The sequence below is a fragment of the Anomaloglossus baeobatrachus genome, chromosome 7, assembly GCF_048569485.1.
Source record: "Anomaloglossus baeobatrachus isolate aAnoBae1 chromosome 7, aAnoBae1.hap1, whole genome shotgun sequence".
Taxonomy (NCBI): domain Eukaryota; kingdom Metazoa; phylum Chordata; class Amphibia; order Anura; family Aromobatidae; genus Anomaloglossus; species Anomaloglossus baeobatrachus.
In genome coordinates this window covers 257,195,264-257,210,956 of record NC_134359.1, presented here as the reverse complement: position 1 = coordinate 257,210,956, position 15,693 = coordinate 257,195,264, and the positions used below count along the sequence as shown (strand labels likewise).

At 41.2% G+C, this 15,693-nt stretch overlaps 1 protein-coding gene across 1 annotated transcript in view; it reads right to left on the bottom strand.

The window, feature by feature from the left end:
- The window catches only part of FAM20C (FAM20C golgi associated secretory pathway kinase), a 271,348-nt gene that overhangs the window by 22,608 nt on the left and 233,047 nt on the right, over positions 1 to 15,693 (bottom strand). The window contains exon 6 of the mRNA XM_075318057.1: positions 4,468 to 4,648. Within this exon, the coding sequence (XP_075174172.1) occupies positions 4,468 to 4,648 (181 nt within the window). The remainder of the gene's footprint in view (positions 1 to 4,467; positions 4,649 to 15,693) is intronic.

Here is a 15,693-nt window from a genome sequence, read left to right as displayed (position 1 = left end):
GAAGCAATGGGATGAAACTAAAAGGAAGGAGATTCAGATTAGACATTAGAAAAAACTTTCTGACAGTGAGGGCAGTCAGAGAGTGGAACAGGCTACCATGGGAGGTAGTGAGGGCAGTCAGAGAGTGGAAAAGGCTACCGCGGGAGGTAGTGAGGGCAGTCAGAGAGTGGAACAGGCTACCGCAGGAGGCAGTGAGGGTAGTCAGAGTGGAAAAGGCTACCGCGGGAGGCAGAGAGGGCAGTCAGAGAGTGGAACAGGCTACTGCAGGAGGTAGTGAGGGCAGTCAGGGAGTGGAACAGGCTACCATGGGAGGTAGTGAGCTCTCCATCAATGGAAATCTTTAAGTGGAATCTGGATAAATATATAGCTGGGATGATTTAGGAAAGCCTGCACTCACAGGCGGTTGGACCTGATGGCCCTTGAGGTCCCTTCCAACTCTACCATTCTATGATTAAAAAAATGTGTATGAAGCCCTGTGCTGTGATCTTGTGACACCAGAAATTGGAGGGACCACTCTCTGTTGTGGTACCCTCGTGGCATATACACTTCAGAAGGTTGTCTAGTCCTGCAAAAACCAGTGGGTTTAGCCGACTTTTCTTTTGTGTATTGGGGGCTTAAGAGAGATCATTCACATGGTCCTCAGAATCCTTGGGGATCCAAGAATCCATACCTTGGTATGCCTTTATTTTTGTGACGCTACCAGGCCCCGTTTCCTAGGAGGGGCCTGAGTATATAACATTGGTCAATAAGTAGCAAATTTACCTTGAATAACACCTATGTACTCCCCGTATATGACATTGGCCCTTGTTCCAGTCTGGTTCTCACAAGTCTGAATACGGCTCAATATAGGAGACAATAGATTGCAGTCAACGACACGGAAAATGTAGATAAGAGACATTAGGATTAAACGGATCTACAAAAGGGTTAATGGTATGCCGGGAGAGGGTAATCAAGCAATAATCTGATGACACATCAGCCCAGCCAGCCCACCGCTCTGCTCCATCCTCCCCTCTAATAAGATCTGAAGGGATAAGTCTTTGGAAATCATATCCACATAGCTGCCAGGAATGATAAATGAACAGAATACAGACGTGTAATGCAATAGACATAGCGCGCCGGCCTGATAAGCTTTTAGAAATCCATAAACAGAAGTGCATTAGGTGCCGTATATCCATAAAGGTGGAAATTTATCAATTTCCTTACGGCCTTTTTCCAGCGCTAATATAAAGGCTTGGTGTAATATAGAGCATTTTCACGGGTTATTTCCAAATGCTGTATTGTGTACTTCACTTTAAGGTCGCCCAAAGGATTTGCTTTTTAGAGAGTAAATGGGGCCATAAAATATAATCTACTCTGCAAATTTAAGGAGAATATAATACATTATGATGCGGTTTATCACGCTCACATGCATTTATCTCATTTTACGCCGGATAAACATCCAACGATGGCACGAAGAAGAACAAAATCAGAACAAAGTAGTTATTTTAGTGTCTCAATGATAAGTGACAAGTCCTAATAGGCTCAATGGGAAAGTGAGGGCAACGGTATAAATAGTATTAGGAGTTATGACAGTCAATAGAAGTGCAGCGTTTCGAGCAGACGGCGGAAGATACCGCAGATGACAAGTTAGGATTATTAATACATATTTATGGATGGTCGGTGGAAGATATCTAGAGCTCTGCCGGATCTGTAGAATGGAAAGCCTTTGCTTAGGATAGGCCATCATTTTTAGATTGGTGGGGGTCTGATTCTTTAGCTGTTTAAATGGGAAAAAAATATCATAGAAAAAAAGGCAGCGGTGTTTATCAGCAACAGGTAAGAATATTAATGCACTGCAGGATGCAGCATGGCACATGATAAAGGCAACACAGGTCACAGTACTAATGCAATGCAGGGTGCAGCATGGCACATGATAAAGACAAAGGCAACACAGGAGCAAAATAGTGATGAACATCCACTCACTCACTGACCAGTTCATGCAGGGTGTGGGATGGCCTAGTGTTATGAATGAACACAGATAAGGTTTGGATAGAGCACCAGTCACACAGACTCATGTAGTGCTGTCACTGTGAGTAGGGAGAAAGCACAGGATAGGGATTCCTAGACACTGGTTATCTCTGATCTCAGAGTTACTTCTGAAGGTGAGGATGTCTGAGCCGCCTTCCTGTCCCTGCTTCTGATCTTATACCCCCTCCCCCCATCCCCCAGGGATGGTCGGGGCAGGAGTGATAAAGCCAATAGAAATTGACCAACATGGGAAACCAAAACTCTGTCTCACAACACACACACTAAGGTATAAGAGGATTAAGAGCTTAAGACGAAAATAAGAACAGGGAGGAAACAACAAGAAAAGAGATCTCCACAATATCTCCAAGCACAAAGCAAAATAATCACCAGCAGGACTGGGACACAACAGCACACAGATCAACACAGAAATAAACTATAGTCAGCGTGGGAAGACAGATTCCACCATCTTAAATAGGAAGGGAGCCAATGTGTTAGGCTTCCAGCAAAATGTGATCACGAGAGAACTCGATAACAATTCCACGCACAAAGCAATATAATCACCAGTAGGATTGGGACACAACAGCAAACAGACCAACACAGCAATAAACTATAGTCGGCGTGGGAAGACAGATTCCACCATCTTAAATAGGAAGGGAGCCAATGTGATAGGCTTCCAACAACATGTAATCCCAGAAGCAAGACGCAGGCTAGCAGAGGTTAACTCTTGCTAGCCTGATCAAGAATGAATCCACAGCTGGTCGATGCACGAGCCTGCCTGTGTAGCTCAGAAGCACCAGAGAAACCATAGAGGGAAGTGTCAGGATCTGTAATGTGAATAGCGTCTGTCGGTGAGTTTTGTGCAAAGGTCCTAGTGACAAGTACACAGTTTCTGGCTTACAGCTAGTTAGTTACATCCATACTATTAGATCATGATACTGCCCAGAACTATGTAAGGGCACCCCACAAGGACAGGCACCCCAGTTCCGCAGGCCAATGCTAAAGGGCTGTACCCTGTAAAAGATGAAAAAAGGTGCAACAAAAAAATATGATAAAGTTTTAAAAAAAAATGCATAAGGCATTGCTTAATTTTCTAAAATATGGAAAACTGCAATCCACATAAAGGATTTTTATTGTTTTGCAAGTTCCCATACTAAAACTTCAAAGCAACTCACCAAAAAAACCCCATAATATTCAAAAAACATCACAGAAAAAAGGCAGCTGTATTAACCAATACCAGGCTGCTTAAAGGGGCACAGGAGTTCCCATTCATTACATTTCTTAGTACTCCACAGCTCCATGTTTTTTTTTTTTGTAGTGTCAAACCTTATGTATTATATCTCAATCTATATTACTTAAAGGGGATGTGTATATAATAATATTAATATTTATTCATTTATATAGCACTATTTATTCCAGCGCTTTACATACATTGGGAACACTGTGCCCATTGGGGCTCAAAATCTAAGGTCCCTATCTCTATGTCTTTGGAGTGTGGCAGGAAACCGGAGAACCCAGAGGAAACCCACGCAGACACGAGGAGAACATACAAACTCCTTGCAGATGTTGTCCTTGGTGGGATTTGAACCCAGGACCCCAGTGCTGCAAGACGTCGCTGTGGCCGGAGAACAACCTCTTTTTTAAGGGGGAGGTTCATGCAGCGTCACAGCGACGTCACACATCAACCCACCAATATAAGCGGAGGGGCGGAGAGGAGCCGCATTAACGACACACCCACTTCGTTGCCGGAGGACGCAGGAACGCTGTAGTTCGTCGTTGCCGGGGTGTCACACGTAGCGATGTGTGCTGCCTCAGGAACGATGAACAACCTGCGTCCAGAACGAGCAACGATATTTGGGAAATGAACAACGTGTCAACGATCACCGGTTTGGTGAGTATTTCTGATCGGTAGCGGACTCTCGTAGGTGTCACATGCAACGACGTCGCTAAGGATGCCGGATGTGCGTCACGAATTCCGTGACCCCAGCGATATCTCGTTAGCGATACCGTTGCGTGTAAAGTGGCCTTAAGAGTGTTGGATTTCCAAAATCTAAGGATGACTAGAGATGAGCAGACCCATGGATGTTCAGGTCGGACTTGAGTTAAAAATTTGTTTCGGGGCCCGTATTTGACCTAAACTTGTTCCAGGAGCCTAAACTCAATAAAAGTCAATGGGGACCCAAGCTAACGAGCTTGACCTGCCCAATTGGGCAGTTTAGCTCTCTACCCACAGCCAGACCATTTCCACCCTAACAGAGTCCTCAACACTAGAGAAAAGGATTACACACAAGTATGGTCTGTCTTTGTGGCAATAAATGAAGCTATGGAAATCTAAGTCTAAGCATCTTATTAATGGACAATTCATCATTTCATGATGCGATCCAGTGACTTTTGATACCGAGACATGTAGATTGTAAATGCACAATGCATGACCCTCATAATAATAGAATATTATGTACTCACTCTGCTTTTTTGCGTTTATGGTAAGAACGTCTCCATGGATTCCTCCACGTCTTCCGCTTTGCTAAAGACAAGTCTGGCAGGAAAGCAGCCAAGGATCCTTCTATCTGATCTGGCTTTCCGCATAGAGCATGTTCTGTTGAACAGTAGTAAGAACATTCTCCATAGAAACAAATGTTGTTTGCTGCAAGAAAAACAAACTATGAGTTAGATTCAGACTGATCCACGGAAAGTTGCAGAATATGAACAATAAGAAGAAAAAGGAAAACACAAGATTAGGTTAAAACATTAAAAGAAATATCCAGATTTTGGTCAACGTCAAGGTCCATCTGATGATGTCCTGTAGGTTGGACAAGATTTACCATCCCATTTCTAATACCTACCAGTAGAGATGGGATTTCCTTTTAGAGGAACCTTCTACAGTGGTCACGTTGAACCCATATTGACTTTATTATTCTAAACAATGAGGATCCTTATCAATCATCTCATTGACTATTCCAAAAATTGTACCTGAAGATTATGGACTGTACCATTCAGGGCAAGCAATCGATTTTAATGTTTGCGATTTATGCTTTTGTTTCTGCTTTCTGTCTTGTTTTATATTTTATGTTTAGGGTTTATGTTTTTTTTTGTTTGTGGTTTATGTTTGTGGTTTATGTTTATATATTATGTTTTTTGTGGTTTATGTTTTATGCTTACGGTTAATATTTTATGTTTGCGGTTTATGTTTTATGATTTTAGTTTATATTTATATTTTATGTTTGCGTTTCATATTTGTGGCATATGTTTTATGTTTGCAGTCTATATTTATATTTTATGTTTGCGGTTTATGTTTTATGTTTGCGGGTTATGTTTGTGGTTTATGTTTTATGTTTGCGGTTTATATTTTATGTTTGCACATTATGTTTCATGATTGCAGTTTATATTTATATTTTATGTTTGCGTTTTAGGTTTCATATTTGTGGCATATGTTTCATGTTTGCGGTCTATATTTATATTTTATATTTGCGGTTTATGTTGTATGTTTTTGGTGTATAGTTTTATGTTTGCGGTGTATATTTTAAGTTGTTGTTTTTGTTTGTGACTTATGTTTCATGTTTGTGTTCTATCATGATGACTTTAGGATAGAGTGGAACGGCGCTTCTAAGATGACCCTCAAGCTAGTGGGCTCTATGCTATCTCTAACCTTAGGGATACTTCTCATGGTTGAGAGGTTTGAGTCTCTTTCCTGGCCCTGCTCCTGACCAGTCCTGACCTGATTCCCTCTCCTCATCCCCTCCAGGGAAGGAAAAGACAGGAGTGTGTTGAAAACCACAGATAACGATGGACAACGGAAAACCAAAACTCTGTCATACAGTGCACACACACAAAGGTAAAAACAATAATAGATTAAGGAGGAAACACAAGAAACAGAAGGAAATACAAAACAACAGAGATAAACTCCACAGCAGCAATAGGCACAACTTAAGCCCAACTTTCACCAGAGTGTGGGACACCACACCTCACAGACCAACATAGAATAACCTATAGCTGGCATGGGTAGAATAATTCAACCAGCATAAATAGGAGGGGAGCAGATGTGATAGGTCTCCACACAACATGTGATTAAAGGAGCAAGCAGACTAGCAGAGATGAACTCTTGCTAGCCTGCATATGAATCAGCACACAGCAGGTTGACGCTCGAGTCTACCTGTGTTGATCTCAGACACCAGGGAAACCAACAGGTGGAATTTCAGAACCTGCAATCTGAACAGAGCCCAATGCCACTATGACAGTCGGCAAAGTTTGTGCAAAACTCTGTATGACAGAACCATGGTCTTATGGCCACAATATGGAGGCAAAAGTATTACAGCTTTACTGCCATCTAAAAAATATGAATTACAGGATAAAGGGTTTATTAAAGCAGGGTCAACACCTACATTTTCAATTCTATTCTTCTGCTCTGTTTTAGGAACAGAAAAAAAACCAAAACGATGACATGCCACAAATCAGACACCATTAACTATAGGGTCTATCAAGTACCGTCGTTATGCCCTTCTTTTTGAACGGACCCTAAAGACCCCATACTCATCAGACTGGATTGAGCTGAAGATGTCGATATAGGTGGGATTGGCAGACAACCTAATATAGTATGTATGAGGGTCTCTTGACTGTCCCCTCGAATGATGAGGATGGTTGAGCAGTTTGAACTGTAACACCCAACCCTTTTGATGTTCAGGAGATGGCAGCAGGTGTTTATGGTCTATCCCTTGAAAACACAAGAATGATGGGACGAGACAGATGTTCATATGTATGGGGAGATGGAAGAAACAGCTGTTAGCCGAATAAGCAGTCAGTTGACAGCTTTCTAATGTGTATAGGGGCCTTTATTCAATAATCTAAATTGACATTTAGGGTCATCATCAGTCAATTGTTTACATTAGAGCTTTAGCTTAAGGCTAGTTGGAGGATTTAGGACCTAAATGTCTTACTGTGTATCCCCGAAAAAGGACAGGGTGTTATATAATGTTTTTTTGTTTGAAAGATGTGCTAGGCTAGAGCTTATTTTCAGGGGATGTCTTACTTTTTGTTTTTCAAAAACTAAAATGTACATCTATTCTTGAACAAAAAAAAACAATATTTATTGAAATATAATCATGTCATCACATTCTGGATCATCATCAAAACATGAATTCCATCATGAATTTCTCAAAATTATATTTCCTTTTCGATGTACAACAATTTACCAGTATTCATGAACAAAAAAATCAAAAAGTGTCCAGGCAACTACCAGAAAATATGTAAAAAAAAAGCCTTATTCGCAAATTATATGTAGCCATGAATAAATTATAAACGGTATGAACTCTACTGAACTGTAACTAGGGCTTATTTTTGGAGTAGGGCTTATTTTGAAAGCTGAGTCCCAAAATTTTGGAAAAATGATACTAGAGCTTATTTTCAGGGTAGTTCTTATTTTCAGGGATTAGATAAGTGTCTTTCAGATGACGGGCTGTCTATGGAATACATGAATACATGCTTTGAGTCCACCAGAAAACGGGTTACTCTCCTTTCTGGCTTTTAGAACAAACCCTACCCCCAAGCCTCCAAAAAGTCCATTTGCCCTAATATCGCATATGAAACAACACACTTAAAGGGAACCTGCCACCTACTCACCTCTGGGGCAGCCCAGGGGTGGACATATCATTGGTGCAGCCTGTGCGGCAGCACAGAGGCCCAAGAGGTGACGGGGCCCGCTTCTGCCTCAAAAGCAGGTGGAATTTTGCATTTAAAAGAGCTTTTGGGCAGCAAAGGGCCCATATACAGTTCTTTCACAGGGACCCTTTTCTGTCTGTGTCCGCCAGTGGGCAGTCTGATACAATATGTTTTGATGGGTGTCATTGTTTTCAGGTCCGGTGTCTCCTGTATCCTTGCTATTCTCGGGTCCGGTGCCTCCTCTTTTCTGTCCATCGCCGTCTTCCTTGCATGCACCGGTATTGCACATTTCTTATTTGCAATTATACAATACTGTATGTTGAGACACGTTACTAAAACTCCATAATAAAGCCTTAACACTAGAAGTCCCAGAAATTTCAAGCTCCCCCTGAAGTCCCGAAAGAGGGTCAAATGACCCTTAGTCCAAACTGAATAGAACTAACTAGAAACTAAATGGCTAAACTCAATGGAAAACAACAACCTCCTGTGGTGCGACAGTAATGGCCTTAATTACAGAACAAAAGACGGTGATTATAGGATGTTAGCTAAAATCCTTCAGGTCATTCGACCCGTCTCTGAGTTCCAAAGGTAGAAATGTTAAATGACCCCTCTCTGAGACTTCTAGTGTTAAAGGGAACCTGTCACCTACTCACCTGCGGGATGGTCCGATACGGTCTGGTCCAATGGGCGTCGTTGTTTATGGGTCCAGTGCCTCCTCTATCCTTCTTGTTCTCAGGTCCGGTGTCAATCACATTCTCCTTGCCGCATCTGGATGACTTGTTCTACGACATCCACACAGGCCACCATTGCGCCCCTGTACAGGCACACTTTGATCTGCACTTCTGAGGGCAGAGCAAAGTATTGTAGTGTGCATGTGCAGGCGGTCTTTGATGTTGACCTTTCCCCGCACCTGCGCATTACAGTACTTTGTTGTACCCGCAGCAGGGCAAACCAATGTGCGCCTGCGCAGAAGGGCAATGGCGACCTCTGTGTGGATGACATAGGATACGTCATCTACACGCAGCAAGGAGGACGGCAATGGACAGAAGAGAGTAGGTGCCGGACCCAAGAACAACAAGGATAGAGGAGGTGCTGGACCCAAGAACAACAAAGATAGAAGAGGCACCAGACCTGAGAACAACAAGGATAGAGGAGGTGCTGGACCCAAGAACAACAAGGATAGAGGAGATGTCGACCTTAGAACCACAAGGATAGAAGAGGCACCAGACCCAACAACAACAAAGATAGAGGAGGCGCCGGACCGAAGAACAACAAAGATAGAAGAGGCACCAGACCTGAGAACAACAAGGATAGAGGACGCGCCGGACTTGAGAACAACAAGGATAGATTCACCAAACCCGAATTAAAACAAGGATATAGGAGGCACTGGACCTGAGAACAACAAGGATAGAGGAGGCATCGTACCCGAAAACAACAGGGAGAGAGGAGGCGCTGGACCCGAGAACAACAAGGCTGGAGGAGGCACTGGCCCTGAGAACAAAAAGGATAGAGGAGGCGCCATACCCAAGAGCAACAAGGATAAAGGAGGTGCTGGACCTGAGTACAACAAAGATAGAGGAGGCGCCGGACCCGCGAACAACAAGGATAGAGAAAGTCGCCGGACCCAAGAAAAACAAGTATAGAGGAGGTGCCGGACCTGAGAATAACAAGGATAGAGGAAGCACCAGACCCAAGAGCAAGCAGGATAGAGGACGCGCTGACCTGAGAACAACAAGGATAGAAGAGGCACTGGACCCGAGAACAACAAGGATAGAGGAGGTGCCGGACCTAAGAACAACAAGGATATAGGAGGTGCCGGACCTAAGAACAACAAGGATAGAAGAGGCGCCGGACCTCAAAACAATGACACACATCGGACCATCCCTCAGGTGAGCAGGTGACAGATTCCCTTGAAGGCCTTCACTATCTAGAGTTTTAGTAATGTGTACCGGCATACAGTGTTGTATAATCGCAAAGGAGAAACGTAATACCGGCGCATGCATCAACCAATTACCATGGTGGATAATGATCATATTATAAGTTATTTCTGATTTTCATGGTTCATGCACTATATTACAATATCTCATGTGTGAGGTCTTATTACCATACAAGTATCTCCATATCAAATCACCATATTGAATTTTCTGCGCATTACGCCGCGGTATACTGTTGATAAATCTGATGTAATTGAATCATTATTTATGCTCTTCCCACTCGATTCATAGGCAAAACTACAAGTTTAATTGGCTCCTAATAAACGCCACTAGTCAAGTTAGTGAGAAAAAAAATAAAATAAAATAAAATTTCATCCGTAAACTCGAGAGATTACAGATAAAAGTCTGACGCGCCTCTGGACTGTCGCTAAACAAATTCCCGGAGTCTACAAAGCAGACAAACGGGGAGCGGTGAAAATAATCCGCAGTTAACGAAATCAAAATGCTGATGCGTTGGAATTATAGAGTAAACCGAGTCCCAGATTGAATTTCGCAGTGCCACCTAACCATCTCCATGCAGAACATTACTGAATATTGAATAAAAATATTGACAGATTTTCGCGGGGAGAGAAGTTTATCAGCCAAGTTGAAGTATGATCAGCCGGCAGAGGAGGCAAAATTGCAAATTATTAAGGCTTTTTGGCGGCGTAGACTCTGAATATATGAATAATAGCTCCCTGTGTCATTTTTTTGGATGGGAGAAATGTGATATTTTGCTTGGTTTTAGATGGAAACACACATAAAAGAAGCAATAGAATTGCTTTTAGTGAATTGGACGCTGTCGTTGTATAGTCTGAGGGAGTAAATTAAGTAAAATTACACCTCTGCTTAACCAAGACATCAGCTATATATCCTAATATTCTCATGTATTCATAGACGCCAAGAGCCTCCGCAGCTGATATACTGTGACACCGGTACTGACGTCTTAGGAAAGGAGAATGTATTACAGCCATAATACTACAAACAATAATAACACTATACAGTGAAAAATAACAGTACCATAGAGTGCCTAACTAATAGCACCATACAATGAAAAATAACAGTACCATAGAGTGCCTATATAATAGCACCATACAATGAAAAATAACAGTACCATAGAGTGCCTAACTAATAGCACCATACAATGAAAAATAACAGTACCATAGAGTGCCTAAATAAGAGCACCATACAATGAAAAATAACAGTACCATAGAGAGCCTAACTAATAGCACCATACAATGAAAAATAACAGTACCATAGAGTGCCTAACTAATAGCACCATACAATGAAAAATAACAGTACCATAGAGTGCCTAAATAAGAGCACCATACAATGAAAAATAACAGTACCATAGAGTGCCTACATAATAGCACCATACAATGAAAAATAACAGTACCATAGAGTGCCTAACTAATAGCACCATACAATGAAAAATAACAGTACCATAGCATGCCTAAATAATAGCACCATACAATGAAAAATAACAGTACCATAGATTGCCTAACTAATAGCACCAGATAATGAAAAATAACAGTACCATAGAGTGCCTATATAATAGCACCAGATAATGAAAAATAACAGTACCATAGATTGCCTAACTAATAGCACCAGATAATGAAAAATAACAGTACCATAGAGTGCCTATATAATAGCACCATACAATGAAAAATAGTACCATAGAGTGCCTAACTAATAGCACCATACAATGAAAAATAACAGTACCATAGCATGCCTAACTAATAGCACCATACAATGAAAAATAACAGTACCATAGCATGCCTAAATAATAGCACCAGATAATGAAAAATAACAGTACCATAGAGTGCCTAACTAATAGCACCAGATAATGAAAAATAACAGTACCATAGAGTGCCTATATAATAGCACCATACAATGAAAAATAACAGTACCATAGATTGCCTAACTAATAGCACCAGATAATGAAAAATAACAGTACCATAGAGTGCCTAAATAATAGCACCATACAATGAAAAATAACAGTACCATAGATTGCCTAACTAATAGCACCAGATAATGAAAAATAACAGTACCATAGAGTGCCTATATAATAGCACCATACAATGAAAAATAACAGTACAATAGAGTGCCTAAATAATAGCACCAGATAATGAAAAATAACAGTACCATAGATTGCCTAACTAATAGCACCAGATAATGAAAAATAACAGTACCATAGAGTGCCTATATAATAGCACCATACAATGAAAAATAGTACCATAGAGTGCCTAACTAATAGCACCATACAATGAAAAATAACAGTACCATAGCATGCCTACATAATAGCACCATACAATGAAAAATAACAGTACCATAGCATGTCTAAATAATAGCACCATACAATGAAAAATAACAGTACCATAGATTGCCTAACTAATAGCACCAGATAATGAAAAATAAAAGTACCATAGAGTGCCTATATAATAGCACCATACAATGAAAAATAACAGTACCATAGATTGGCTAAATTATAGCACCAGATAATGAAAAATAACAGTACCATAGAGTGCCTATATAATAGCACCATACAATGAAAAATAACAGTACCATAGAGTGCCTAAATAATAGCACCAGATAATGAAAAATAACAGTACTATAAAGTGCCTAACTAATAGCACCAGATAATGAAAAATAACAGTACCATAGAGTGCCTATATAATAGCACCATACAATGAAAAATAACAGTACCATAGAGTGCCTAAATAATAGCACCAGATAATGAAAAATAACAGTACCATAGATTGCCTAACTAATAGCACCAGATAATGAAAAATAACAGTACCATAGAGTGCCTAAATAATAGCACCATATAATGAAAAATAAGAGTACTATAGAGTGTCTAAATAATAGCACCAGATAATGAAAAATAAGAGTACTATAGAGTGTCTAAATAATAGCACCAGATAATGAAAAATAACAGTACCATAGAGTGCCTAAATAATAGCACCAGATAATGAAAAATAACAGTACCATAGAGTGTCTAAATAATAGCACCAGATAATGAAAAATAACAGTACCATAGATTGCCTAACTAATAGCACCAGATAATGAAAAATAACAGTACCATAGAGTGCCTAACTAATAGCACCAGATAATGAAAAATAACAGTACCATAGATTGCCTAAATTATAGCACCAGATAATGAAAAATAACAGTACCATAGAGTGCCTAAATAAGAGCATCATAAAGTGCCAAATAATGCCAAGTAATGCTACCATAACATGTTAAACAACATTACCATAAAGTGCCTAAATAATACCACCATACAATGAAAAATAACAGTACCATAGAGTGCCTAAATAATACCACCATACAATAAAAAAATAACAGTACTATAGAGTGCCTATAGAATAGCACCATACAATAAAAAATAACAGTACCATAGAGTGCCTATATAATAGCACCATACAATAAAAAATAGTACCATAGAGTGCCAAAATAATAGCACCAGATAAAGAAAAATAACAGTACCATAGCGTGCCTAAGTAATGCCCTTGTACTGTGCCAAAATGGCTAACTCATTCCATCATACGGCGCCAAATAACTGTCCCATAGAGTGTCTGAAATACCACCATACAGTTGAAATAACAGTTCCAAAAAGTGCCTAAGTAATACTACCAAACAATGAAAAATAACAGTACCAGAGAGATTAGAGTGTCTAAATAACATCACCATAATAACAGGACCAGCATACAGTACTAAATAAGGCCACTTTCACACATCTGTGCATTTACCGCATGTGTGTGGCGGTCCGTAGGGCAGGTCAGTATGTTTGCCTGTGCGTCCGTGTATATGTTCAGCGTGTGCTGTTTGTGTGCTATCCAGGTGATATCCAGATAGCACATGGACATCATAAACTTGAATACTTACCTGTCTCCCGTGCTGCTGTCTCCGTGTCTCTGGTGCTGCTGTTACTTCCGGCCAGTGCAGTGAATATTCATGAGCATAATGAGCGGGACCCGGAAGCAACAGCAGAGGCTGAGACACGTAAGTATGAAAATTCTCTTTTTTTTTTAAGGGACGGGCGTTTCCTCTGGTGCGTGTCACACTGATGTCACACGGATCACATCAGTGTGTGATACATGTGACATCCGTGCTACTGGCTGAAAAAAGACGTGTGCACAGACTCATTCAATTTAATGGGTCTACATGTGTCAATGTCTCAGCTACGAATGAAAACAGACACCACACATACCGGTGACACGGATGTGTGAAGGGGGCCTAATAGTACCACAGAGTGCCTGAATATTACTATCATACAGTGCCAAATAACAGTACCAGAGGTGATAAAAATACCATCATACAGGGACAAGCCTTGAAGACTTGCCTCAGATTAATCTGCCGAGATACTAGTCCTTGGCCAGCTCTCCAAAATATGTCTTCTTTGAATCGCCACGGCATTTCAGAGTAAAACATACACGGGTGAATTAAGCATCTGCCTCATCCTGAGCGGGGATTGGCTCAAACAGCATAAACCCACTGTCAGCTTCCTTTTAAATTTGACCAATCAGACGTCTGCATTGTATGGTTCCTCCCCTGCTGAACATACTAAGTAGTCAACTAGTTTCTTATAAAATTAACCTTAATGTCTATGTAAAATAGGAAAGATTGTGGTCCCCATAGGGGACAGGAACTAACGTCAATGGGGACAGGAACTAACGTGAATGGGGACAGGAACTAATGTGAATGGGGACAGGAACTAATGTGAATGGGGACAGGAACTAATGTGAATGGGGACAGGAACTAACGTGAATGAGGACAGGAACTAACGTGAATGGGGACAGGAACTAACGTGAATGGGGACAGGAACTAATGTGAATGGGGACAGGAACTAACGTGAATGGGGACAGGAACTAACGTGAATGGGGACAGGAACTAACGTGAATGGGGACAGGAACTAATGTGAATGGGGACAGGAACTAACGTGAATGGGGACATGAACTAACGTGAATGGGGACAGGAACTAACGTGAATGGGGACATGAACTAACGTGAATGGGGACAGGAATTAACATGAATTGAGACAGGAACTAACGTGAATGGGGACAGGAACTAACGTGAATGGGGACAGGAATTAACATGAATTGAGACTGGAACTAACGTGAATAAAGACAGGAACTAACGTGAATGGGGACAGAAACTAACGTGAATGGGGACAGGAACTAACATGAATTGAGACAGGAACTAACATGGATGGGGACAGGAACTAACGTGAATGGGGACAGGAACTAACATGGATGGGGACAGGAACTAACGTGAATGGGGACAGGAATTAACATGAATTAAGACAGGAACTAACGTGAATGGGGACAGGAATTAACATGAATTGAGACTGGAACTAACGTGAATAGGGACAGGAACTAACGTGAATGGGGACAGAAACTAACGTGAATGGGGACAGGAACTAACATGAATTGAGACAGGAACTAACATGGATGGGGACAGGAACTAACATGAATGGGGACAGGAACTAACGTGAATGGGGACAGGAATTAACATGAATTGAGACAGGAACTAACGTGAATGGGGACAGGAACTAACGTGAATGGGGACAGAAACTAACGTGAATGGGGACAGGAACTAACATGAATTGAGACAGGAACTAACATGGATGGGGACAGGAACTAACATAAATGGGGACAGGAACTAACGTGAATGGGGACAGGAACTAACATGAATTGAGACAGGAACTAACGTGAATGGGGACAGGAACTAACGTGAATGGGGACAGGAACTAACATGAATGGGGACAGGAACTAGCGTGAAAGGGACAGGAACTAACATGAATGGGGACAGAAACTAATGTGAATGGGGCAGGAACTAACGTGAATGGGGACAGGAACTAACATGAATTGAGACAGGAACTAACATGGATGGGGACAGGAACTAACATGAATGGGGACAGGAACTAACGTGAATGGGGACAGCAATTAACATGAATTGAGACAGGAACTAACGTGAATGGGGACAGGAACTAACGTGAATGGGGACAGGAACTAACATGAATTGAGACAGGAACTAACATGGATGGGGACAGGAACTAACAT